At 35.8% G+C, this 26,993-nt stretch overlaps 1 protein-coding gene across 5 annotated transcripts in view; it reads right to left on the minus strand.

Annotated features, from left to right (window-relative positions):
• Positions 1-26,993, minus strand: part of MYO1B (myosin IB) — a 215,343-nt gene that overhangs the window by 146,911 nt on the left and 41,439 nt on the right. For all 5 annotated transcript variants that reach the window (XM_074215472.1, XM_074215473.1, XM_074215471.1 and 2 more), the window contains exon 2: positions 14,894-15,037. In XM_074215472.1, coding sequence (XP_074071573.1) covers positions 14,894-15,028 — 135 coding nt within the window. In that variant the 5' untranslated portion in view covers positions 15,029-15,037. The remainder of the gene's footprint in view (positions 1-14,893; positions 15,038-26,993) is intronic.

A 26,993-nucleotide genomic window follows, 5' to 3' on the forward strand; every position in this document is an offset into this window, starting at 1 on the left:
AGTGCACTCCATCCAAAGCATGCCTAGTAGTGGAGTCTTTGGATCCAAAAGTAGAGGCATTTTAGTCACTTTACTCAAAGAATTTGCTTTTCAGCTAGGTAATTAGTAAGTGTCTGAGGATGGATTTGAACTCAGGTACTCCTGACTCCAGGGCTGGTGCTCCATCCACTGCACCACCCAGCTGCTCCCCTTTTAATAACTTTTCAGATGATCAATGGATATAATCCTTCACCTGATAACTTACTGTATATTGCCAGAGGCAATATCTGGCATTTTATTTTTCCTGTATCTTCCTCTCCTCCTTCCCCATTAGGTAAGGCAGTGTATGTCTATTTTTACAACAGATTTTAATAGAATGATTTTTAATTAAAAGTCAAGAGAATCTACTCACTGCCAAATGGAGACATTCCCATGGTGAATGGGAAGAATTAGTGGAAGACAATCTAAGAAGTAAATTCCCTTTGGGTCTACAAGGGGAAGAAAATAAGGTACTAGAAACACTCTTTATCCTTTTCAGTAATTTCTTGAATACATTGTTTAAATAAAAAAAAGAAAAAGAATCTCTCAGTAATTTCTTGAATACATTGTTTAAATAAAAAAAAGAATCTCTCAGGCACAAAATGTCCTTTAACATCTAAACAGTTAATACTATCTTTAATATTTGGACAGCAGCTAAACCCTTGATAAAATCTGCCTTGGTAGCACTTTTGCAACAACAACAAAAAAAAGTCTCCCTCTGTATCCAACCCCTCTCCTCCTCTCTCTCCCTCTCCCTCCCTCCCTGTCTTTCTGTCCCTTTCTTTCTCCTCTGACTCTTTTTTCTTCCTCCTCTCTCTCTCCCCCCTTTCTCTGTCTCTCCCTATATTTTCTCTCTCCCCCTCCTTCCCTCCCTCTCATATGTGTGTGTGTGTGTATATGTGTGTGTGTGTGTATATATATATATATATATATATATGTCTGTACATATCTGTATATAAACACACAGCCTCCATGTCTCCTACCCCCAAACTGAGGTTTACAGATGATTATTCTTAATTTACCTAGGGCCAAGCAAATGAACTGCAGGATCCACTGCCAATAAGTTATCAGAAGTATCCTTGGGGTGAAACTGAATACAAAGTAAACTGTGTGAAATGCCAATGGTTTTCCAGTACATCCGTTCTTCATCTGTTGCACTGCATGGATCCTAAGCTATATTCTTCTCCCTCCTTTCCCCTTGTCCTATGTAATCTAATGGCTGGGAAATTGGCCAGTCAGGGCTAAGGTTCTTAGTCCACAGAAAACAAGTGTCAAGACTGAACCATTCCAATAAAGTAGTACAGGTTTCTAATTCAACAGCCTCCCCAGATAATATCTCTGTCATCAACTTAGATTCTCAGGACTCCTCCTTTAAAGAGTTTCTTCCTTGGGGAAAATAATCTCTGTATGCTCGTCAAGACTTTATTTAAGTAATCTCATGTGTACCTTGGGAGAAACTAGACTGTTCTTGGGACAACCCTCAATGAAACTGCCACAGAACATCCGATAAAAGGCCGACCAGGAAGCAGCCAACAGAATGGGGTTTGGGGAAGCTCTACTGGACTGAGGCCACTCAGCAGGGAAGGGTTCCACTGAAGTCATTTCACTGCTTTGTTAAAACCTCAGAGCTCTTGAAGGAATGAACCATTCTGGCACAAACCAAAGCAATTTTTCCTATCATTGACTACATGGAAATGAGACAGCAAATATATTGGATTGTACCAACAATAACAAGTGGGTACTGACTTTTTCCCCTTTAAAACATATCATTTCAGAACGCAATCTAAAGCTGTTGTTTTCTAATTGTATCTCATGCTCCAAAAGTATACAATACTCCCTGCTACACATGAGCCAAACCAAAAACACACTATCATAAATAGCAGCCAATGCTTCTGAAAGACACGGTCCCTCTGAGCTGTCTTGAAGAAGGGCATCAATAGCATTTAAGTCAAGGATGCCTAGGTGAATTAACAGGAAAGGAACAGGTCTAACATCCCATTAATGATGGCATGAGGGTCTACGGTTTACAAAAAGAAAAGTTCCTAATGCCCATACAAGGAAGAACACAGGTTACCAACATGTGACTGAACTGATAATATTCCATCAATAATCCCTATGTTAAAGGGGACTCTAGAACTCAAGTAGAAATCCCTAAGGTGCTCATCTAAAATTTTATTGACCCAGTCAGGTAACAAAAATTTTGAAAAGGAAAAAAAAAATCTTTCTACATAATGGCTAGTATTCTACAAATCAGGTCCAATAAATTAGTCCAACCTCCTCATTTTACGGATGAGAAACCCGAGGTCCAGAATGAACATAAGTGACCTGCCAAGGTCCATGCAGCTATACATGTTTGAGATGGGACTTGAAGCCAGGTTTTTCTCATTCAGGTTCAACTCTCCATTCAAGTTTACAATGCTGTGCCTCTCACAAGACAGTTTATGTATGTATATGTATATGTAATATATAGCATTAGCAAATTAAGGTGATTAAATAAAAGCACAACAAAAAGTTACTCTATTCAATAACAAATTTTCAATGAATTTGTACTTAAACCCAAAAAGCATTAATATATATGTGTGTTTATATGTTTGAGACATAAACTCAGTCTACAGAAAGCATTTTTCCAATATTTATTATGCTGAATCATACTACATATTTTTATAGGAACTAAAAAAAAAAGCTCAAAATAATCATGCTCAGCATACACTGGTATTCTCAAACTCCTAACAATGCCATGGATCCATAGAGGCCCCACAGATCCTAGGAATGGTTATTCCAGTTCAAACCTCCATTTTACCGAAGATAAAAATCTCAGGCCCCATAGAAACTACATAATTTGCTTGAGCTCAGACAGTACAAACTACGTCCTTAGGTGGACCACAAATCTGACTGATCCTAGATGATTTATTCCACTTTTTACTTTTTCATCAAAACATGCTATTAGCACAGGGTTACAAGCTTTAATTTCTTGCCCATCTTCATGTAGTTAACACTGACCCAGAAGGTAAGTGACTTAAATCATAAAATGAACAGCAGAACCAAGACTCCTAAATGATCTAGATTTTCTAAATGACACACACACACACACACACACACACACACAGCCCTCATGGCATAGTTGTGTCCAACATGCTTAGGGGCAGGAATGGAGGAGAGACACACACCTGCCAGGATGTTTTCCTCATCACAGGAAACCAGCCTGGTATCAATGTTCTATGAGAAGAATTGCTAACATTTTTTGTAGTGAGCAGTTTTCCGTCTGCTAGGTTGTAATCTATGATTACAACATTAACAAACTATAAAAAATGCAAAGAATAGAAGTGAAGAACTTTTTTTTAAGTGCTTTAAGACCCAAAGTTAAAAAGAATAAAACAATAATGGACAGTATTTTTACTAGGTTGCTTTTGCTATGGATAAAAGAAATACATAAGCCAACCAATATAAATTGGAGGCATCTGTTAAAGCTTATTAATGAAATGATGAAGAAACAATGAGGTATAGTAGATAAAACACTAGGCCAGAAAGCAGGAAGCCCTGGGTTCAAGTGTGGCCTCTAATACACATTAACTGTGACTCTGAGGAAATCATTTAATTTCCCTAACACTCTTTCTTTTCTTTTCTTTTCTTTTTTAGCTATTTCTTTTAACATTTTTTTTTAATTTGAGTTCCAAATTCTCTCCCTCCCTCCCACCTCTCCCCTACCCATTGGGATGACAAGAAATATATCAATTATACACATGAAATCATAGAAAACATTTCTATATCAGCCATGTGGCAAAAATAAAAACAAGAAAAATGAAGTGGCAATATATTCAAAAATATATTCAATTTGCACTGAAGAAAGTGAAAAAATATATTCAATTTGCACTTCTCTCTGGAAGTGGATAGCATTTTTAAATCAAGAGTTTTTCAGAATTTTAAAGATTCAAAAAAAAAAAAAACCTACTAATCTGCATTGGTAAAAGGTTTATAGGAACTCCCTTAAGCAAGTCCAGCTCCTGACCTAGGGAATTCACAATACCAGCTCCTACCTCCCATATGAATCGATATCAAATACTGATTACTGATTTCAAATGGGATCAAAAGGATATGGCAATAATCCCATAGAGATCTTCAAGTCTTGCTTTGCCTTCCAAAGCCTGGGCTTATAAGGGGAAAGAGTTTTGATCATGTTACTGATCAAAACCACTACTCTGCCAAATTTTCCCTAACACTATAATTTTCCATATCTTTCAAGTCACCAGGTTCACAAGCTCAGCTCAGTAATCCTCAATCTTCATTCTAATTCTTTCCTCATATCCAATCAGTTGCCATATATAGCTCTTCCTTCCTCTACGTTTCTTGGATGCCTCATCTTCTCTCTACTCATAAGAGTCAACACTCTTATTTGGGTCCCTCTTACCTCCCATCTGTACTTTTGCAATAGTCTCCTCATTGGTCTTCCTGCTTCAAGCTTTCCCCTACTTCAGTCCATCATCAGGTCTGACCATGATAATCTGCCTTTCAATAAAACTCCACTGAGTTCCTATTACCTCCAGAATCAAATATTTGTGTTTGGTGTTTAAAGTTCACTACCTGGCTTATTCCTGTATTTTCAGTCTTTCCCAGTACTCCCCTCTCTGTACCCTAATGACCCAACAGCCATACTAGCCCACTTTCCATTCCTTCTCCTTGGGGCTCCATCCCTTTGTATTGGATGTTTCCCACATTTGTTCTTCCACCTCAATTAGGACTATTAGTATCCCTAGCTACCTTCAAAGTACAACATAAACAAAGCCCTCCTTTCTAAGGTTATCTTCCATCTAATCTTTGTATATCTAGTATTATGACTATCTAATACATAGAAAACTAGTCCTGGAATCAGGAAGACCTGAGTTCAAATCCAGCCTCAGAGCTTAATAAGTTATGGGACCCTAGACAAGTTCCTTTACCTCAGCCTTTCTTTTATAAAACAGGGTCATATTAATAAATAACAAATACTTTTCAAGGTTGTTGTGAGGAGCAAATGAGATAACTTTTGTAAAGTGCCTGGCACATTAATAATAAAAACTAACATTCATATAGTGCTTATTCAATATTCATCTTTCAATAAACATTTATTAAGTGCTATAAATATACTAACTATATATACAGGTTAAAAAGAATAAAGACAGCTTTACCTTCAAGTTGCTTACATTCTAATAGAGGAAGACAATACATTAAAAGGAAACGAAGAAGGATTTACTGAATGGATACCTAGGTCTGGAGAGTCAGGCAGAGTTGCCTGGGAACTGCCAGAGCTAGAAGGGACCTTGGTGGTCATACAGCAAAGCCCCCTTATTTTTAAGATGAAGAAACTGAGGCCCAAAGTCTGAATGATGTGTGTAAGACATGCTAGTAGTAAAGGATACAACCAGTAAAGATCTGAAACTATGACAGTCTAAGTCCAAATCCAACTAGATTTACACTAATATGATACCTCACTCTACAGAATAGCAATCTGAATAATAATGTCCAGAACATGGCTAAACAACTAGAGACTGGCTGCTCAAGGTAAAATACAAGTCAGGGGGGTTATAAAAAAAAAGATACAGATGTGGGCATGTTTGACATCTCCAAAAGAGAGAGAGAGTACACATGCACAGAAGAGCAGAGAAATGAGAAATAAACTATGAACACAGCCTCAATTTAGAGGTCAAATTGAAGAGCTTCATAGAAACCACCAAGATAAAAGTGTGAGAAGGGCATAATCTGATATCACACTCACCCAGATTAGTCAGTAGTTTCAAGTAATGCAGACAGGTCAAGAAGAACACAAGAAAAGGTCACTGAATTTGGTGGTTGGGATTTATCAATGACCTCTAAAAGTATAGTTTCAGTAGAAGGGAATAAGCTGAAGTCAGTTAAGTAGAAAGTCGGTGATGAGTAAAAAGAAGTGGTAGCTACAGTCATAATTCTGGAAGGAACAGGAAAGAAAAATAAAATGTTAACTAATGGAAGCAGAGCAGCAGGGTCATTTAAACTCCCTAAAGTGGAAATATCAGCATCTCCCAATTAAAACAGGGCTCATTTTTGCAATCTCGGGGGGGGGGGGGACGGACAATCAAAAACAAGTCAAGCCACAAAGGTCTACAAAGACCAAGTTGCCTATTTCTCAACACTATCAATCCAAGTCAAGATTTAGTAACAAACAAAGAAAAGCCTTGAATAGCTTCTGGGGTCAACTGTATCCTGTGCATCCTCAATAAATCATAAAAAAAGTCAATCACAAAATAATTATAGGGTCTTAATCTTAGAAACTTTACTGTAAGCTATCTGATTGCCAATCCATTTTCCCTCTTTGCTTTATTTTGCCATCTTACCTGGCCTGTGGCTGATACACAAAAAGTTCTAGTAATAACAATTCCATATACCAATGAAGATCAGCATCTGCCCTACAACTTAAAGACTGAATTACTTGAGGAACAAAGAGAAATTAAATGATGTGCCCAGTGTCCAGAGACAGTATTAGAAAAAAGGATACAAACCCAAGTCTGACATTTTTATGCACTGTACACAATCCCACTTTCCCCAAGTTACAACCTAATAATCTTGGTAGGGTCCCTAAACATCTTTAAACACTAAATGGAGTGTGTGTGTGTGTGGGGGGGGGAGATTAGAGTGTCTTAAGGATTTTATCCTCAGTTTTTTTTCAATTCATCTAATCTAAGACATGTCAAAATTGGTACTTTCTCTAACTCAATGAAATAAGCACAAATGATACCAATCATAAAGGGCTCATAAAAGGCCTTTGTGAACACAGCCCTTTCAGGTTATCAGATGAAGGCATTATGAATATTTCAATGACACTAACAATGCAAAGATAGATGGGTGTTCTAAGACATAGGACAAATGATAGCATGAAGTGGATCAGTGAGAACCTTAAAAAAAATATGGATGGTCACTGTCAAAACAAGGTCTCTATCCCCTTGGGTTTGAAAAGCTGGGAATTTGGTCACAAGATGCTAGGTACCACATTGTTTTTATTAGACAGTTACCAGACTTTCCAAAGTTCCTTGAGTAGAGTTTTTGGATTTTGTCCATCCCTTGATCTGCCTTTTTTAGACAAACAGTTCAAAAATGTGCAGAACAGCATGTCAGCAAATTACAATGCTATGGTCAATAAGGGAGTTAGGCTTGGAGGATTTTTGTTTTATTTTTTTCTTTACAGTATTTAATAAATATAATTCACCATATATATGCTCCTCCCAGAAAACAAAACAAACACATTTGGAATATAAGTAATCTGGACATTAGAAATAACAAGGGAAGAGGTAGAGGAGGGCAAGGAACAACCAAATTAACAGTCAATTTCATCTCCTCAGATTCTATTTCAGTACCTGTAAGTAGCCAGAACCTGTGCTGCTCATGACAATGAAGCCTTGATTAAATTATCATAAAGGGTGCCATTTTAAAGCAAGATACAACAGTGTGGTTTATTCTTTTGTGACAATTTTACTATAGAGATTACTTTCTTATAATTAAGGGGCAAAAACTTCCTCATTTGGGAGAGGAATCCCATTCTCTAGCTCTGAATTTAACACTCTGAACTAAGATTTAGATGGAAGAAACTAAGTCACTGAACTTGCTATCAGATAATTTAAAAACATCACATCAGAAAGGAAAATACAAACACTAAATAACTGAATTAATTTGTTCTAACAAATGCATTAATCTTGGTGTGTGCAAGCTTTTCCTTGTCTTTTTGATGAAAAATAACAGGAATTTTATCTTCAAGAAAAGTTTAGTGATCTAAAAACTTAGGAATAAACTGTTCTGATAGAATAAGATTTGCAGATAGCTTAAGATTCACTCAGAACCGCTAAACGGTACAGTGGATAAGAGTGCTGAACCTGAAGTCAGGATGACTCATTTTGCTGAATTCAAATCTGGCTTCAGACACTAACAAGCTACACGATCCTGCGCAAGTCACTTAACCCCATTTGCCTCAGTTTCCTCATCTGTAAAATGAGTTGGAGAAGAAAATGACAAACCATTTCAGTCATTAGCCAAGAAAACACCAAATGAATTTCTGCCTTTATAAAAACCAGATTGACTAAAGGTTATTCCATATTTTAAGTCTTTTTAGAAAAACAATCTTGTAAGGCTATCATTAAATAGTTTTTTGGTTTCCAGTTTATATCTTCTCTAATTTTTAATTTCTTTGCTTTTTTGATTTTTTTAGGTCTAACTCTTTGAAGAAGATACTGCTTTATACTAGAGAAGATACTGCCCCATGGTAGAAATTTTCCTGTGGCCATAATTGTACAATTCGTTGTTGACTTTGGCCTTCCTTTTTCATTATTTTTTTCCTCATTTACCTTAAAATCTTGTCCCTGGGTCCATGCCCTCCTACTCTCCTGGGTATCAGCTCTCCCTGGAGTAGGATGAGTATTCTCTCTAAAGAACTAAATCCCTGCAGCTAATACCCACTGTAAAAACTCCAATCTGTTTTTACAGAATATCTTTTTTTCTCCCATAGGACCATTCATCAGCAATAACTCTTCCTACAAATGAAACAAAATTTTCTCCCTTTCTTTTCCTTTGACCCTCCCAAATGACAAAGGTTTTTTTGCCCCTTAATTGTAAGAAAGTAAGCTCTTCTTCCCTTTCACTTTATACACTGTTACATTGTGTAATTTATTTGCTCAAAAAACTACTGATTCACCTAGGCAGGGTGTAATGAAGTTTAGTACATGATGTTCAAAGAGGTTGCTATACTCTAATCTCTACTTTACTTCTATTTTCACTTTTATCTCTTCATTTATGCTTAGAAAGTTATCTCTTTAATGGTCTTTTGGTCTTTGCTATTGTTAATATCTTTTGTTGCTTGCTGATACTATTTACCCTTCTAGTATTTCTGTCGTCTAGAGTGTTTGGGAAAAAAATAAGTGTTTTCACATTTGGTTTTGTCTAGGAATGTTCCCTGAATGTTTCTTTTTTGATTTGCTGAATGTTACTTTATATTTCATTTTAAACTCCTTTGCTCTTTAGAATATATTATTACATTCCCTTCTGTAGTTGCAAGTAGATGCAGAATAGTCTTGTGTTATTCAAATTTTCTTTCCTTTATAGTTTATAAGTCTTTCAAAACACTTACAGAAGTTGATGTTTGTCACTGAAGTGTTTAATTCAATCACCCTGTGTTTTAGAGTTTAAAGCACAACAGGATTTTCCTCCCCTAAGGGAAGTCTTTCCAACTTCATTTTATTTTGTGTTCAGAAGTTCCAAACATTATTTCTTGCATGGGTGTTCAGTTTTTTTTGACTGGTACCTGCTCTTTTGATAGTTCTATAATTCTTAGGATATATATTTTATGTTTTGCATTTATGGAGAGCATCTTTCTCTTAATGTTATTGTTTTTTGTTTTTCTTTCTTCCAGATCATCCTGCACTTCTAAATATTTGCACTGCCAAATAAGTTTCCTTCTCTTTTGTTTCTTCAGTAAGACTTACCATTGTGGATTCAAGTTACTCTATTCTGCAAGTTATTTCTTCTGTGCAGACCATAAATTCTGCTCTTATTTTTTTTCTTTTTTAAAATCATTGTGGAACAATCTGCTTGTGGTTCTATGCTCTCTTGAAAATCCAGAATTCTCTGCCACATCAGGTACTGAGTCATTTTCCTTTGTCTTGGAATACTTATTACTAAATGCCTGAACTCTTTAACTAGATCTGGAAGTCATATTCCCTTCTGTTATTAGTATCCTCCCTTTTGGTTTATCTGCCTGTGCTCAAGATCTTTAACTGAATTCTTTCTCCCTGAGATCTAATTCTAGTCTTTTTCTCCCTATATTCCCTGTTTGCTTTTTTTTATTCCCTTCTCTTTGAATGAAGCTTCCAAAGAACTAGTTCTTGTAGTCTCTTAAACTCTATATACTTCATGGGTCTAGTCTAAGTCTCTTTCCCAAGAATTGCTAGGAAGGACAGAACTAGTCCCAGTTGGATGCTGGGTCATTTGCTTCAGGAAAGCTAGTTAGATCCACACACACTCTAGAGTCAAACCTCAGCTCCTCTTCTTTAGCTGAGGGCATTGCAGTCTCAACCTGAATAAGCTTCTGCTTTTGTTTTTTTATGGCAAGGGACAGGGTTGTAGTGATGGCTTCTGTTTCAAGTTTGGACAGAATATGTTAAGTGGAAGGAGTGGGTTTGTTCCTACTGTTAATTCATCAGGTTTTCTCACCTCATCTTAGGGTTCTCAGTATCCTAAAATATAGAGAAATCTGAAAGTTATTTTATATCTTGTGTAGAGAGAGGTCATAAAAATTGGAGAAAACATCTAGTCTTCCATCTTATTAGTTATGTGACCTAGAAAACTTGGCAACTCTTTTTCTTTCATATCTTTTTTTCAGATACTCACTAAAAACAAATTAACCCTGAATTGATGATTAGATGATCAGTTAAAGAGACAATCAACATGGTACACTCAGAATGAAGATGCAAATAAACATGCAGATGTAGATATATAATCAAGGGTCCTGGACCAAATAATGTCTTCAGTCAGTCCTGATACTTGCTTTCTAAAAAAGATATAAAATTGACTTAAGTCATTTGCCTCTTTTATATAAATGAAGCACACAGCTTCACGGCATCCTAGGCAATTAAATACAGCTGACTTTCTACAAATCTGACAAAATAATCAAAAGTTAAAGATGCTTTTTTCTCCAAGTTATGTTTTCACCATCCAGAAATTTTTAGAGACTCCCTTACTCAAAACTTATTTCCCTATTGCCTTCAAGGTATACAGTATTGCCTGAGTCCCAATTCATCTTTCCATTCTCATTTTATTCCTTCACTCCACCTTCTAGATAATGCCTGTGATCCCCAACTAACATGTTTCATTATTTATTTCATATTGTTTCCTATTTATTCTATACACACCAATATATGTAGACATTGTTTCTCCAGATAATACTATAAACTTTACGAGTTAAGATGATTTCTTCCTTTGTTATATTGCTCAGGGTATAGCATGATGCTTTTCATAATGGCGCCATTCACAACAAGCACTTAATAAATACTTGCTCAATTGTTATCATTGTCCTCTGTCTTCTTATTATCATTCAAAACATCTATGATTTCCATCTCTAAGCCAAAAAACTGTTCTTTGTCTACCTGCACCCACTCATCTATTTCACTTGTGAGTGTGTTGATCCAGTGAGAAGGCGAGAGGACGTAATCCTAGAGTCTACATCTTTTCTATCTTCATTTAAACCCAAGTCCAAAATTGTCCATGCTTATATTAAAAGATTTTCAGGCAAAAAGCAACTTTAAAAATGGAATCTTTATTTTTTAATGATGTAATCTATCATTTATATAATAACCGTTTTTATATAAGACAAAACTAACATCAAAGAACTTACATGGCAGGATGACGATGACAGGTCAATGTTTTCTTAAGGTAATGGACTTTCTGGCACAACTGGCACCAAGATAGACCAGTTTTTTGTTGGTAGTGTTAAAGGACTCAAGTGATGGATGGTGCCCAGAAATGAATTCCTTGACGAAATGACAAAATTCTTCTGGAACACTTATGATTTACTGTTTTCTCATCTGTCTTTTAATACCATGTTTATTTTTTAAACCTCATTTCATTAACAATAGGACCAGAATTAAGAACATCTATAAAACTTATCTTCTGAGAAAAAACTCTTGCATGGTCCAACTGCTTGACAGAAGTCATACATCTCAACCTACTGCTCAACAATGTTTGATGAGTCAATCATTTAAAAAAACCAACAGATGCCTTGAAGATCTGGATTAGACAGACTCAGCAGCATTTTCTCAGGCTTACTCTTTAAATAAATTTTTCTTAAGTTTACTATGACCTTCACTTAATTCTGTCATTTACCTTTCACAATTAGAAATAACGAGAAGCTGCCTTAGAATGGTTTCTACAATATAGTTGATTCTCATGTGTCATATACTGTGGATGACAGTATTTTACTCGTACTGGTTGGCAGAACCTCAGGATCAGACACAAATGTTTTCAAAAGCAGTTCTGGGGTGTGGCATACCCAATAGAGATGCAATGTGACTTCAAAGTCACTTGAGAGTGTGGGTGGCCATTTTCTTCCACCTCTACCTCTCAAACACTTTAGAATTTTATCATCTTTATCTTTGCCATGATTTTCTCTATCAGTTTCTACTAATCTTCACCAGCACTACTACAACTCTGACTTCTGCAGCTCTCCAGCTCTATTATCTTTGCTTTTATTTCTTTTTTTTTTGACTTCTAGTCTCCAGCTTCTCTTTCCAGATTTTATGCAGAAAGATCAACTTCTTACAGATATCACCAGTCAACCAAAGAACTTTTTTTTGTTGTGCAAGTCAAACAGGTCAAACATCAATGAATTTGGTGTAATCTTAAGAATCTCTGACAACTCCCCAAAGGGTTTATTTGCTCAGAGGGTTATTCTTTGCTACCAAAGAGTTCTATCTGATTTTCTAGATTCTTATGAATCTTAAACCAACACTTTAGAAACCTGAGGGCTTTGGAAGGTTGATGGCTAATATATTACTGAATTTTATATTTGTTAATATTTCCTCACGATGGAAGGAAGATCTTTGAGGACCTTTCAAAGTACTACCCGATAATATAGCTAGCATTTATATGGCACTTTTAAGTGAGCAAAGCACTTAATAAATACTATTTCATTTTATCCTTATAAGGTAGGTATAATTATTATTTGCATTTTACAAATGAGGATACTGAGCCAGGACAATGTTAATGGCAAGGTCACAATGTGGGACATCCCTGATTCCAAGTGCAAAACTTATAGCCATCTTGCTATTTTCAAATAGACCCAGTTGATGACATCCAAAAGAAAAATTCTTTCTAACAAAACAGAACTTATCCCCTACATTCAAATAAAATGATTCCAAATGCTTGCTTGGTAATTGGTCCATATCAAGGATATGGAAATGGTATTGTCATGATGCCCAAATGACTTCATAGTAGAAAAGACATTGCTGGGATGGCTTTAAAAATAAAATTAGGGAGCTGTGGAACCCAGACATCCTGTCTGCGGAAGACCCACAAATCTATGGCTTTGACTCTTGGTTGAAAAGGCAGTTGTTTTTACTGGCCACAATGGATCAGGTATTTGAATGAACTCAATGTTTCACTCTCAATCCTCAGGTCCATTTTCAATTCATGTAATGGTGAATTGTACTTTTTTTGAGGCCAAAAGGAAAAGTGATCAGTAAAGTTGGTTGAGATATAATTTATTTCTGCTATTCCAGTGACAAAGACTGGTGTTGAAAGTCTATCTGTGTCTGAAGGTCTTTTATTTGGCAATGAACCAGACATTACAACCAAAGCTGTGTAACTGCTGGGTTTTCCCACCTGGAAGGCTAAATGCTTCTATACTCTGAGGGAAGGTGACACCACATGTCACTGCCAACCCAAACAATGAAGCTAATTGCTCAGCAAAGGCACTTTCTATCTCCTTCAATAAAATAAAAGCTTTTATTTCATTTATTTAATTCCATTTCTTAAGCATAACAAAAATGGCTTTGTTTTGGGACCAGGTGTCAAAATCCTTAGCAATTCTCTTAACTGTCAGTAACTCAGAAAAAAAAAGTATAGTTAATTATTAGATTATACTATTATTTCATTAAAAACAATATAGAGATGGGGGTGGCTAGGTGGTGCAGTGGATAGAGCACTGGCCCTGGAGCGAGGACCTGAGTTCAAATCCAACTTCAGATACTTAATAATTATCTAGCTGTGTGGCCTTGGGCAAGCCACTTAACCCCATTTGCCTTGCAAAAACCTAAAAAAAAATATAGAATCCCAATGTTACATTAAGCATTAATTTCAAGGCCATGGGTACTGGTTTAAGAAGGTAGATTATTTACAAATAGATTTCAAAACCTATTCATAATAATGTCCATGATCTATATAATCCCCACCTCCTTTTATTTCAATATTTTCTTCTACTGATTACCCTGTAGTCATATAGAAAACCACAAACACATGTAGGAAACACACCCAATTTTAACCCCTAAACACAAATATTCCCCAAAAAAGAAGAAAATGTTGTAAGCTTTTCTTTGGTCCCTTAAGATTTAAACTTGGCATCAAGTTCCAATGTCTATTTTCAAAGATGAATTTATAATCCACATACATATTTTGAACCCCAGCTTTGCTCTTTACTACCTATGAGACCTTGAGTATTGTTTTAACCTTTCTGTCTTTTATTTTTCTCATTAAATAAATTATGACACTAGAACAGAAGATCTCTAAGGTGCTCTGATTCTCTATGATCTTATGAACTGCATGGGCACAACATAACTTATAGGCTAGATGTGCTCCTGGAAAGTAACTCTAAATTTCAATAGATTTAAATCTATTTAAAGGTACAAACAATACTTAAATTAACGCTGTGGTGAATGCTTTCACAAAATGAGGAATCTTTTTGAAATATAAAAAGAAAAATCACCCCTCTCTGCTCATCTATTTTAGCTCTTTTGTGCTTGTACTGTTCATCATATCATATTTTCTTAAAATAGGGCATGACTATATTTCCTAAACTTTCCAGAAACAAAACACAAGTATCTACTTAATATATGCTCATATTCTCAGCATTGAAAAAAGAGCCAACTAAGTCAACATACTACTAAAAAGTCAGAAGCTTACAACATTTTATTAGTGGCTTAGTTATTAGATCCCACATCCCCAAAGTAGGCACTTCTGGAAGGCAGCTAGTTGCCTGAGATGTTTAACTGATCACTAATCTTTCTTTTGACCATCATAGGTAGCTTCATGGTAAGGGCCCTCTGACCTCAGCACCCACACTATAAAACTGTACACAAAGGCCATTGAATGAACATTGAGGGATTGTACTTACGTATATTTCATTGTGGTCAAACCTCTTTTTGAGGTTATCAATGAATGATTCCTCATTGAGAGGCTCTAACAGAACCATATCTCCCACTCCGATCATGTTGTCCAGAAGGGAAGTCTTCACCTCCATCTTGGCCATTTCTTTTCACTAAGATCAAGGAAAAAATAAACAGTCAACTAAGTTGAGCAAAATTACTTCCATTTGTTATTTAAAAGCCTCCCAGAAACATAATATGACAGTGTCCAAATTACAAACACCCATAGAATCATAGATTCAAAGCCACAAGACACATTAGATTTACTAATCCAACCCCATCATTTGACAGAGCAAAGAACTTGGACCTAGATCTAAATCTAGGTCCTCTGACTCTAAAACCACACTGCCACATATTCAACTTATGAACAACTGATGCAAATGGCAAACTTCCACTAGACTTCTTTCCTCCCAATTCCCCCAAATCCCAGAAAAGTTCCCAGTCCCTCCAGAACTAGCCCTCCTATTCTGATTCCTTGGTCTGTCACTGCTCCAGTGTCATGACCAGAGATTCTGTCCTATCACCTCTCTCCTACAAGAAGAAATCCATCACCCTCCTCTTCTATCCCAGCCTTTGTCCATTTTCATGGGAAATACTGTGGAGAAAGCCTCTACCCCCAAGTAAATGTGTTCTTAGAATTCCAATTTAAAACAATGTACTACCTCCAAAAAAACACCAATGAAAAGTGTTCGGTTCTACAGTTCAAATGTATAACAAATATAATAGATTTTTGTGGGCTAGCCTAGGTAAACAGTATTTCTTATTTCATTGTTTCTTAGGAAAAATGAATTCTGAACTCTAAACAATTAACTTATAAACTAACTTTTTGGACCCAAACCTATTCACAAGACTTGGGGGCTGCCCAATTCACAAGGACTGTAGAACATGCCAAGAGTGACCTCAGTGGTATCAAATTTTATTCAAATAACCATGTGCTTCTTGGTACTAGTAAAATTAAAATACCACACAATGTTATTATGCTAAAAAGTTTAGTATTTGTACAATGCTAAAATAGCACACTAAAAATACTAAGTTTTCTTTTCAATGCTATAGAGAATTCATCAAGTAGAAAAGGCAAACTAAAAAAGAATTCTCCATCACCAATATTACCAATATGTACAAAAGTATATACATATATTAAATAAAAATCTTAAAAAGTATACAGAAATGTATATGTATACACAAACACACACACACACACACACACACACACCAGTGTATATAACAGATAGAGGCTAGCTAGCTAATTATGAAATGTATTATTTCTGGAGTTTTAGAACTGAATGCTCTCAAGAGTTCAAACATTTTCTCTTAATCATATGCACACAATTATTTTTAAGTGTTATAAGACTCAAGAACTAAATTAAGTTGGGCCCTCAGGCTCCCTAAATTGGTAAAAATGTGGGGCCAAATAGCTTTTGTACTGTTAGCACATAATACAAGAAAGCAAACTATCTTTGGAGTCTTTCCATTAAAGAATAACTCCCTGAAACTTATCCTACCTTACAAATAGTAGTTTAGATATACAGCATTTTAGCATAAAAAGATACCCTCTGGATTACTATTGCCTTTCCCACCTTAGTGTGTAGGTCTCTTAAAGGCAGTTAAACTGCTTTAAATTGGTGCTTCCTTCAAAGAATTCAAGAATTATGGCTACTTTTGGTAATTAACTTGAACTATCACTAGGGCTAACACATATTATTTCTGTCACTACAAGAAAAAAATAGTACACAGATTTCTGCATAGAAACAACTAAAGGAACAAAATCAAGATTAAACCAAAGCATTCATCCTCACAGGTAGGGAGGGAAAAAGATAAATAAGGAAATGTTTAACATTTAAAAGAAGATAATAGAGGTGCTTTGAAAAAAATAGGTGACATTTTAAAGATTTCATGCCAATCAGTCTATGAAGGAATGTCCTTACAGACACTACAGTTAAACAATAATGGCCCAGGGTGATCTCTAGAGACTATTCAAGTGAAAGGTGCACTGTACTCCATCTCTAAACACATGATGATGGGGGCGGGAATAGTTATTCCCAGGTGCTATAGAAAATCCAAGCACTTCTTTGAACATGAAGCTGGCTGTTGTGTTCTAGGGCTTAACTAAAATAGGAAAATTACTAATTTGTAGTGCTCTAAATTAACACAAGTCAAATTTTCTGAAACTCAAAATTAAGCAGTTATGAAAAGGAATGGATATGGGAATAGGTTTTGGGATAGTGGGATGTGTAGGTGGACATGGAAGAGAAGTGAAGTTGAGAAGAGTATTTAAAATGTATACTATAATATACAATAAAATACATACATCATTAACATTTAAAATGAGGAAAAGTGAATTAATATGGGACTCTGATTTTTTGGTCTCTTAGTGGATTTCTATGTGAGAGTCCTTTAAAAAATCCATGAAGTCTTCCCACTGAAAGACTTTCCTATCACCATCTTTTCCCATATAAATGTCAAAAAAGTTTACATTCCCAAGACCTCTATTCACACTACTTTCACACAATTTTGTGTTAAGTCTAAAGAAAAGAAAAACCTCAAAGTATAAAAACTGCTGCGTTCAAAATGAAATGTGGTCCTCTGAAAGTCTGAGGCCTAGTCATACAGTAAGGTAAACTGAAAAAGTACTAAGAGGCATCTGATTAATAGGGTACCAAAGGTATTAGGAGGACCTCAAAGAGCTCACCTAGTCCAATGCACTGTTTTATAGAAAGGTGGGAAATTTCAATTTCAGAAATAGAAGATCTTGGGGTGGCTAGGTGGTACAGTGGATAAAGCACCACCCTGGAGTCAGGAGTACCTGAGTTCAAATCCGGTCTCAGACACTTAATAATTACCTAGCCGTGTGGACCTGGGTAAGCCACTTAACCCCACTGCCTTTCAAAAGCTAAAAGAAAAAAATAGAAGATCTGGGTGTTTATCAGACCATGACCTCAATAAGTCAAAAGTGTAATATGTGAACCAAAAAAGTTAATATAAGCTTAGTCTACATGTAATTGTAATTCAACATAAATTGATGAAGCAAATACTCTGTACAACGCACTATGCTATGTCCTGCTTTAAGAGCTGCAGAATGTCTTGGACACTGGAGATAATTATTTCATTGTATTTTATCATGGTTCCTCTATGGCTAGAACAGAGGTTCTAAACCTGAAATCAATGGACTTAGGGAATTTTTCCCCCTATGTAATTGCTTTCCTTTATAATCCTTTATATTTAACTATTTGCATTTTAAAACATTTTTTCAGGAGTTCACCGGTAACAACTTTTTAAAAGGATGCCAATAAGCTGAAGAAGATTCAAAGCAAATCAAGAAATAGGATGATGAGGGACCATAAGACTAGTCTATACAAGGATTTCTTAAAGGAACTGGAAATATTTAACCTAGACAAATCTTGGGGGGAGAATTCAATAGCTCTTTCCAAATGTCAGAAGAGTTCACATAGAAAAGGAAAAGGAAAAGAAGGGAAGAGAAGAAAAAAGCATTTATAAATATTAATAATAGCATTTATACTTACTATGTATCAGATTATTATCCCAAGTCCTTTTAAAAATATTAATAGTTACTATAAATGTGGTAATTATTAATATATGTATAATATAATTGTATGTCATAAACAATTATATGTATATATTAATATATTTATGTAGAAAATCATTTATTCTATGTCAGATACTATGCTAAGTAATTTTTACAAATATTAGCTCCTTCTGATCCTCACAACAACCTTGGGAAGTAGGTGCTGTTTATACCCTTAATTTCCAGTTGAGTAACCTGAAGCAAACAGAGATTAAGTGATAGGCCAAGGATCACACAACTAGTAACAGAGATTTAACTTGATATATTTGGACTAGTGGGGAGAACCAGAAGCAAACAGGTGGAGGTTAAAGGTACGGGCTCCACAAAGGACAAAAGTTCCTAACAACTAGAGCTATACCCGAAATAAGATGGGCTGCATCCCCTCATTAGAGATCTGAAGTGGATGATCCCTTAGCGGGAATAATATAGACAGCATTTCTTTTTATGCAGATAGGTTGAACTGGAGTGTTTCTGATTCTATGTGACTGTAATTCACAACTCTAGTCCAGTAGAAGATGATGCCAATTCTGACAGTCAGAACATACAATATTACCTGACAAGTGCATAAGTTTTCTGAAATAAACTTTCACGAAGACTTTTTTTTTCAAAAGACAAGAGATCTTCCAAAATTTCCAGAAGGAGATGTCATTTGAGGAATAAAATAGCAACTTCAAAGACTACTACAATAATTCAAACAAGACTAGACAGCATCTAGTCTTGAATATTAGTCTGGACTCAACTACTTATTAGTTGTATGCCCCTGAGCAAATTACTTAACTTTTCTGAGTTGTATCATGCTGGAGTGTATAGAGTGCTGAACCTGGGGTTGTGAAGACAAATGTTCAAATCCCAACCCTGATACACGGAACCATGAGCAATTTACACAAGTTTTCTCACCAGTAAAGTAGGGAAATGATAATAATAGACACTTACCATGTAAATTTGAGCAACTTGAACTTTCCCAATTAGGGAAATTAGGGGCTTAATAAAATCTAAACCTACTTTGCAGGGTTATTATAAGGCTGAAAAGAAATCAGGAATATAAATCACTTTACAAAATTCACAATATTACATGTCAATACCGTATCTTCCCATGTAGAAGACACACCCTTTTCTGAAAAAATATGGGGTCTAAAAACTGGGAGCATCTTATACAGTGGCTATAGATTTTTTTACTTGAATTTCCCACTTTTTCACACCTGTTGGCTTTGTGCTTTCAGTCTATTAGGCTATGTTTTGCCATGTTCTGCCCAGAAATGGCTCAGAAAAGGTTTTCATCCAGTGTTGGATTCAAGTTCAAAGTGATTCTATTGCAAAAACGAATGGAAATGATGCTGCTGAATGTCAGTTTGGTCCTCCTCCAACTGAGAAAACAATCCAGACTGGCTACCAGAAGAAGAAACCCTCCTGAAAACACCTGGGCAGAAGGCATGAGAGGCAAGTCAGCCAAATGGCTTGAGTTAGAGAGTGGATTGAAGAGATGGATGGAAGAGCAAAGGGCCAGTGGAATTCCTGTGTCCACAAAGATGGTTCAGCATGGGACCAAAAGAATAGCTGATGAAAAAGAAAAGACTGATTTCAAAGGACACAACTGGTGCTTCAGGTTCACAAAATAGAATGGACAAAGCATGGGTCCACACACCAGACTGGCCTAGGGAATGCTTGTGATCAATCCCAGACCAGAGCCCAGGCAGGAGAGCAGTCAGAGCCTCTCCTAAGATAGTGACTAGTCATCAGACACAGACAAGGATGAGCTAATGGACGGGAGTTTGATAGTGATGAGTAGTTGTATGAATTTTATGCTGAATAAAACTTGAGTTCAATAACTTTATGTAATATATTTTTTCAAATTTCACACCAAAATTAAAGTGCATCTACAAGGGAAATATAGTAATTATTATCTGTACAATATGGCTTTTATATAAAATATGTAATACGTAAAACAGAATGAACTCAACTCTCTTTTAGCTCTATCCTATGATAAGGAGGACTGAAGGAAGAGAGTGAGAATGGTGAGAATAGGAGGGATAGCACATAAAAAGGAAGAGATGGTAGAAACTTATTGACTATTTTATGTGGGATAAAAAGAAGAGGCAGAAATGTTCAGAAGATAGACGAGATCTAGGATTGGCACTATAAGGAGGTCTGAACAAGAGATGTCTATGGTGTATAGTTAAGGACAGAGGCAAGAATAGAAGATATCAAGAACTGAGGAGTTAATATGGAAGGAGATCCTAACAGATTCCCCTGGAGGAAAGCTCCTTCAGGAGGAAGAATCAATGAAGGAAAGAGAGGAAGAATAATCAGAGAAATGAGATACTGTTATGTTATGGAAGCCACTTTTGCAGGTCAATTCGCAAAAAAAAGGCAGGAGTGATCAAAAGTGCCAAATACAACAGGAAAATTAAGAAATATTTAAGAATAGAGAAGAAAGTCACTGAATTTGGAGGTCACTAGTGACATTTTCAGAATACAGTCAAAATTGACTGAGAGGCCAGATGACATGAAGATAATAAGGAATGAGTTGAACAGGGAAGTCATGGAGAACCTAACATTTAAGAAACAATAGTTCAAGAAAATAATGAGGGAGAAGAGTTTCTGTGTAGTGGGGAAAACTATTAAAATTTTGTTTGGGTAGGGGTTTTTTAAGGGCTTTTATTTAATGTAAAGAAAAAGAAAATGCAAGAAAGATGGTTTTGATTTTCCTTAACCAAGTGAAAAATCCAGGTCATCCCTTCCCCCCCACAAAAATATTTATATAGCTCTTTTTGGGGTGGCAAAAATTAGAAATTGAGGGGGTGTTCATCATATGGTGGATGACTGAACAAATTGTAGCATATGATTGTGATGGAATACTAATATGCTAAAAGAAATGACAAGGTGGGGTGGGGTGGGGCAGCTAGGTGGCACAGTGAATTAGAGCCCTGGAGTCTGGAGGACCCGAGTTCAAATTTGACCTCAGATATTTAATGATTGCCTAGCTGTTTGACTTTGGGCAAGTAACAACTTCATTGCCTTAAATAAATAAAATTTTTAAAAAATGACTAGGGGAATGTCCTCACAAAAACCTAGGAAGACTTACATAAACAAGTGAGTATAACCAGGAAAATATTATAAACAGTTATAGCAATATTTTAATAATGATCAACTGTGACAGTTACTCTAATCAATACAACTCTAACAACAAAAATCCAAGACAATATTCACTTTTATGATTAAAAAAAATGCTATCATCTCCCAAGAAAGAACTGTTGATAGAAGCATTTTTTTTTTTTAGTTTTCTTTATATTTCTTTCCCCTTTTTTTTGACAGCATGGCCTATAGGGAAATAAGCAATACAAAACTTTACATGTATAATTGATATATTGTTTGACTTCTCCAATGGCTGGAAGAGGAACTAAAGGGAAGGAGTTTGAAACTCAATTTAAAAAAAAATAATAATGTTAAAATATAATTTAAAATAGTTTTTAAAAAAACAAATTATCTAACTAAAGGAAATGATAGTGTTAAGAACTGGAGGACAGTAGGGATGATTTAGACCAATTTTCATGGTGAATCTGATAAGGAATTAATAAGAGTTTAATTAAAAGAAAACTCAGCAGCAATGAGTAACCATATTAAGAGTAGGTTCCTTGAAGTTCTAGACAAATCCAACTAGCACATGGGGGGGGGGGGTGAGGAGAGCAGAATTTCAAGAAGCCTTCAAAACAAAGAAAACAAAAGTATAAGATGAGCAATAAGGGATGAGAAGAACCAACTTGTGGAATCACTGAAAATCTATTCATGGAATCCCAGTTAAGGCAAATGAAGCCAGAAAAAGAGACTTTTTATAGATTTCGACAACAGGAAGAAGTCAAGGGAAAAGAAGTTGAAATAGAAAATTCCTGAGGAGGAGTTTCTTTACAAATCAGAGTCAAAGTAGAAGAAAGGAAGCAGCTCATCTGAGAACTTTCAGAGATCAAGACACTGAGCAAGTCACTTCACTTATCTAGACCTCAATACATCACCTAAAAAAGGAAGAAGTTGGTCTACCTGGCTTCTCAAGTCCCTTCCAGTACTAAATCCTCTAACCTCTATTCTCAGAGGTGGGAGAATGTGAAAACCAAACTATTAAAAGTCAAAAAAATATACAGATTTCTTCTGCATGGATTATTTTGAGGAAGTGATATATATTCTTCCCCCCCCCCCCCACACCCCCATTAATAACAACAGCTTCTACACCTGGTGAGGTTAGCAAAAAGATATGAACTATTTTTAATTAAATACTGTAGGTTAAAAAATGAATAATTTTTAAAAAATGGATAATTTCATCAAGGTTCAGGGGATCTTCTCTCAAAGCAGCTGTGTTTCTAATTGCCACAGCAATTATAGGGAAAATTTTGCTTGGATACTTCCGTCAGAGTTCATTGCTTAAAAACAATAACTTTGTATAACTGTGGAACCCCACCCTTGTATTAGTATACTAGTAAAATAAGTGAGGAAAAAAAGGTGGAAATTTTCTCAAACTCATGAGTTAGAAAGTTAGTTGACTTGAATTAAACCTATGAATTTACATACTTGGGCGGGGAGGGTAGAAGAGTGAGGTGGAGGCTTACTACCTTTACCACCTGTAGGTACAGAGGACATTCGGGCTTCCCAAGTCAATGGGACAGGTCTCAAAATGGACTGACATAACAAGTTAGGAATGACAAGTTTGAAGAACTAAATAATATTCCTGACACCCACAGATTAAGTCTACAGCTTTATTATTTGGCAAATCCAATTGTGTCAAATTGTTTTTACAGTCACTGTACTGCATATAAGATTTTTCTCTTATGAAGTTTGAACACCATTCAATTTCTTAATCCTACCTATGTGTTGAAGTATCTATGAGAAAAATTGGGCCATATTATTTCATATTCAAATAAGAAACTTTGCCTCTTAGCAGTGAGCAAAATGATCTGGTGAATTCTGTTTGCTAACAATGCAAGAAAAGATTTCCCATATTTTTGGGGCGGCTAGGTGGCACAGTGGATAGAGCACCAGCCTTGGAGTCAGGAGTACCTGGGTTCAAATCCAACCTCAGACACTTAATAATTACCTAGCCATGTGGCCTTGGGCAAGCCACTTAACCCCATTGACTTAAAAATCTAAAAAAAAAAATAAAAAGATTTCACATATTTTCAATCCATTTATGCCAGAACAAAAAAAAAAGTTTTTCAAAAAATTAACAAGAATCAAAGTTCCTAAATCTCTAATTAGATATAATTAGTTTTTCCTAAAGCATCAAGCTCACTCATAATACATAATATCTTTAATACCTATATCTTTAACTTGTGAAAGTTTTTCAACTTGTTCTTTTTGTCATTTCCTTGATCTAATCTTAACTGATCTTTAAATGTATATTCATCCCACCATAATACATCTGTTTTTCAATCTTTAGAGAACCCCATGTCAAATATGAAAAATGCCATTTCAGAAATCTCTTAACATCCAAAAGTGTAGTTCAAGTATCATATAACATCTTAAAATGGCCTTCTGTACTATAACATTTAAATATAACTTGTCTATCTCTCAGTTACCACCCTGAAATTACAAGCCACCTACCAAGCTAGCGTCATCAGTGTTCAGGAATTTCCAGACCATCAGTTGCCAAGCCATTAACCCACACATTCAGAGATTGTAGACCAAATGGCACTTCCAAGAGAAATGCACAAACAGTCGACCCATTATTCAAAACCAGAAGAGCATTGAAAATCTAGCAATGCTACTCAGAATTGATAATAACCAAGAAAGAATGCACCATGAACTGGAATAATGCATCTGGATAGTTCCCATTTAATCTGTTTCCAGAGTAGATTAAAATAAATGTTACTTTAAATTTGAATCGTCTATTCTGGGACTTGAATTAAGGTCATACCAATCAAAGCTGATGTTAGATAAACAATGGAAACCAATATTAAGTCATCAACATTGTTTAATTTAAAAAGGCATTGGTCCAAAAGGGGGTAAAAAGTTATACTCACATGAAAAAAATATATCTAGTATTAAGATGCCAGCCACAACATAGGGAAGTAGTGTTGAATTAAACTGAAGCTCAAATAGCCAAAGGTTTAAAGACCTAGATCCAGCTTTGACATGAAAAATACACATCAGGTGAATCTTCTAACACTACCTGCACTCACGCCATTCTTATAATAATTTAAATTAATATTTCCAATACTCCCATTTCATAGATAAAGAAACTGATCTCAGTGGTTAAGTGATTTGCCCAAGGTCTAATAGCCTGCATATATCCAAACTCGGAGTTCAACCCAGATATTTTGAATGATTCTGCCAAGATTCTTTTGACTATATCATATTGCCTTTCTGGCACCTCTTGCTTTAATAACTATAATTTTTGCTTGCATCTCAATTTCCCCCATTAGACTTTTTAAAAGAAGGAATTTTTTATTCTTCATTGTATCTCTTCTAGAACCTGAGTTCCACCTTGACACATATCACTTTAAGTATCCAAAAGATCAATGACTTCTTTGATTTGGGAGTTCTCTCCTAAATCAAACCTAAATCAAAACCCATCACCCATCCATGCCTACTAATTGTGTATAACTCTCATCCACATTTTCCCAAAACTTCACTGCAAGCCTGTTCTCACAATGTCCTTTTTCATTTTCTCCCAGTACCATCAGGATACCAGTAGTATATATTCTGCCTACCCACTTGTTAGCCTTCATTCTAATTCTTCATGAGCTGCCACGACCAACCTATCCTCTTTCAAAAATATAAATTCTAGGTGACATCCTTCACATCTGCGCTTTTAATTTTTTAACTTTATTATAATAATCTTGTTGGGAGAGTAATCATAACCCCCCTCCCCACCCCAAAAGTATGAGAAACGTCAAAAATAGTGAGCAAGACTTCAGTCTGTGTTCAGATTCCAATGCTCTGTCTCTGGGATGAGATGCCTTCTTTATCATAAGTCTACCAAAGAAGTTGCTTCAATATTTTTCCCACAGTTGTTATTACTAGCTGTATTTACCTCCACTCTATTCCTTGCCACTCTCATTAAATCTATTCTCTCTCTCCTTTCACCCTGTCCCTGCTCAAGTGTGTTGTATCTGAGTACTCTCTCCCATGATCTTCCCTCTCCTATCACCTAGTCTACCCTTCCCTCCCCCCATTCCCCCTTATCCCATCCCTTTCATCTCAATTTTCTCTAGGGTTAAGATAGAGTTCCTCACCCTATTAAGTGTGTATGTTATTTCCTCTCTGAGCCATTTCTGATGAGAATGAAGGCTCACTCATTCCCCCTTGACTACCCCATTCCACTCCATTGTAAAAGCGTCCTCTTAACTCCTATGTGAAATATCTTAGCCCATTCTTCTCCTTTTTCTTCCTCTCAGTATTTCCCTTTATTGTTGATTGACTCCATCTGTTTACTATACCATCATATTCAGCCCCTTCCTATGCCTTGTCTATATTTGCTCCTTCTAACTGCTCTTATAAATGACAAAGTTATCAATATCTTCTTCCCATGCAGGAATGCAAATATCAATATCACAGAAGTACAATATCAATATCATTAAGTTCCTCATAATTAGTCCTTCTCATTCGCCCTCTCTATGATTCACCTGAGTCCTATACTTGGAGATCAAACCTTCTGTTCAGCTCTAGTCGGTTCAAGAGGATGTTCAGTTTTGCTAGATAGTTGATGCTTGGTTGTAAACCAAGATCTTGCCTTCCGGAATATCATATTCTAAGCCCTACGAGCCCTCAATGTAGATGCTGCAATGCAGATGCTGCCAGAGCCTGTATAATCCTGACTATAGAGCCTAGGTAGATGAATTGTTTGTTTCTGACAGCTTTTAGTATTTTGTCTTTGACTTTGGGAGTTCTGGAATTTGGCTATATTCCTGAAAGTTTTTCTTTGGGGATTTCTTTCAGGAGGTGACTGGTGAATTCCCTCAAATTTTTTTACCCTCTGCTTCTAGGATCTCAGGGAAATTTTGATGTATTATTTCTTGAAAAATTAAGTCTAGGCTCTTTTCCTGATCATGATTTTCAGGTAGCCCAATAATTTTTAAATTATCTCTTCTGGATCTATTTACAAGGTCAGTTGTTTTTCCAATGAGATATTTCACATTTTCTTCTAATTTTTGTGTGTGTGGGGGGTTGTGGTTTGGTAAGCTTTGTTTCTTCTCACAAAGTCACCCATTTCCTTTAGTTCCATTCTGCATTTGAAGGAGTTATTTTCTTCAGAGAACTTTTTTATCTCCTTTTCCAGCTGGCCAATTCTGCTTTTTAAGGCATTCTTCTCCTCATTTGCCTTTTGTGTTGTTTTTTCCATTTGGCCTAAGCTGGTTTTTATATATTATTTTCTTCAATATTTTTTTGTATTTCACCAAGCTGCTTACGTGGTTTTTCATGATTTATCTGCATTGCTCTCATTTCTCCTCCCAATTTTTCTTCTACCTCCCTTAATTGCTTTTTAAAGTACTTTTTGAGCT

The sequence above is a fragment of the Macrotis lagotis genome, chromosome 1 (genome assembly GCF_037893015.1).
Source record: "Macrotis lagotis isolate mMagLag1 chromosome 1, bilby.v1.9.chrom.fasta, whole genome shotgun sequence".
NCBI classification, from domain to species: domain Eukaryota; kingdom Metazoa; phylum Chordata; class Mammalia; order Peramelemorphia; family Peramelidae; genus Macrotis; species Macrotis lagotis.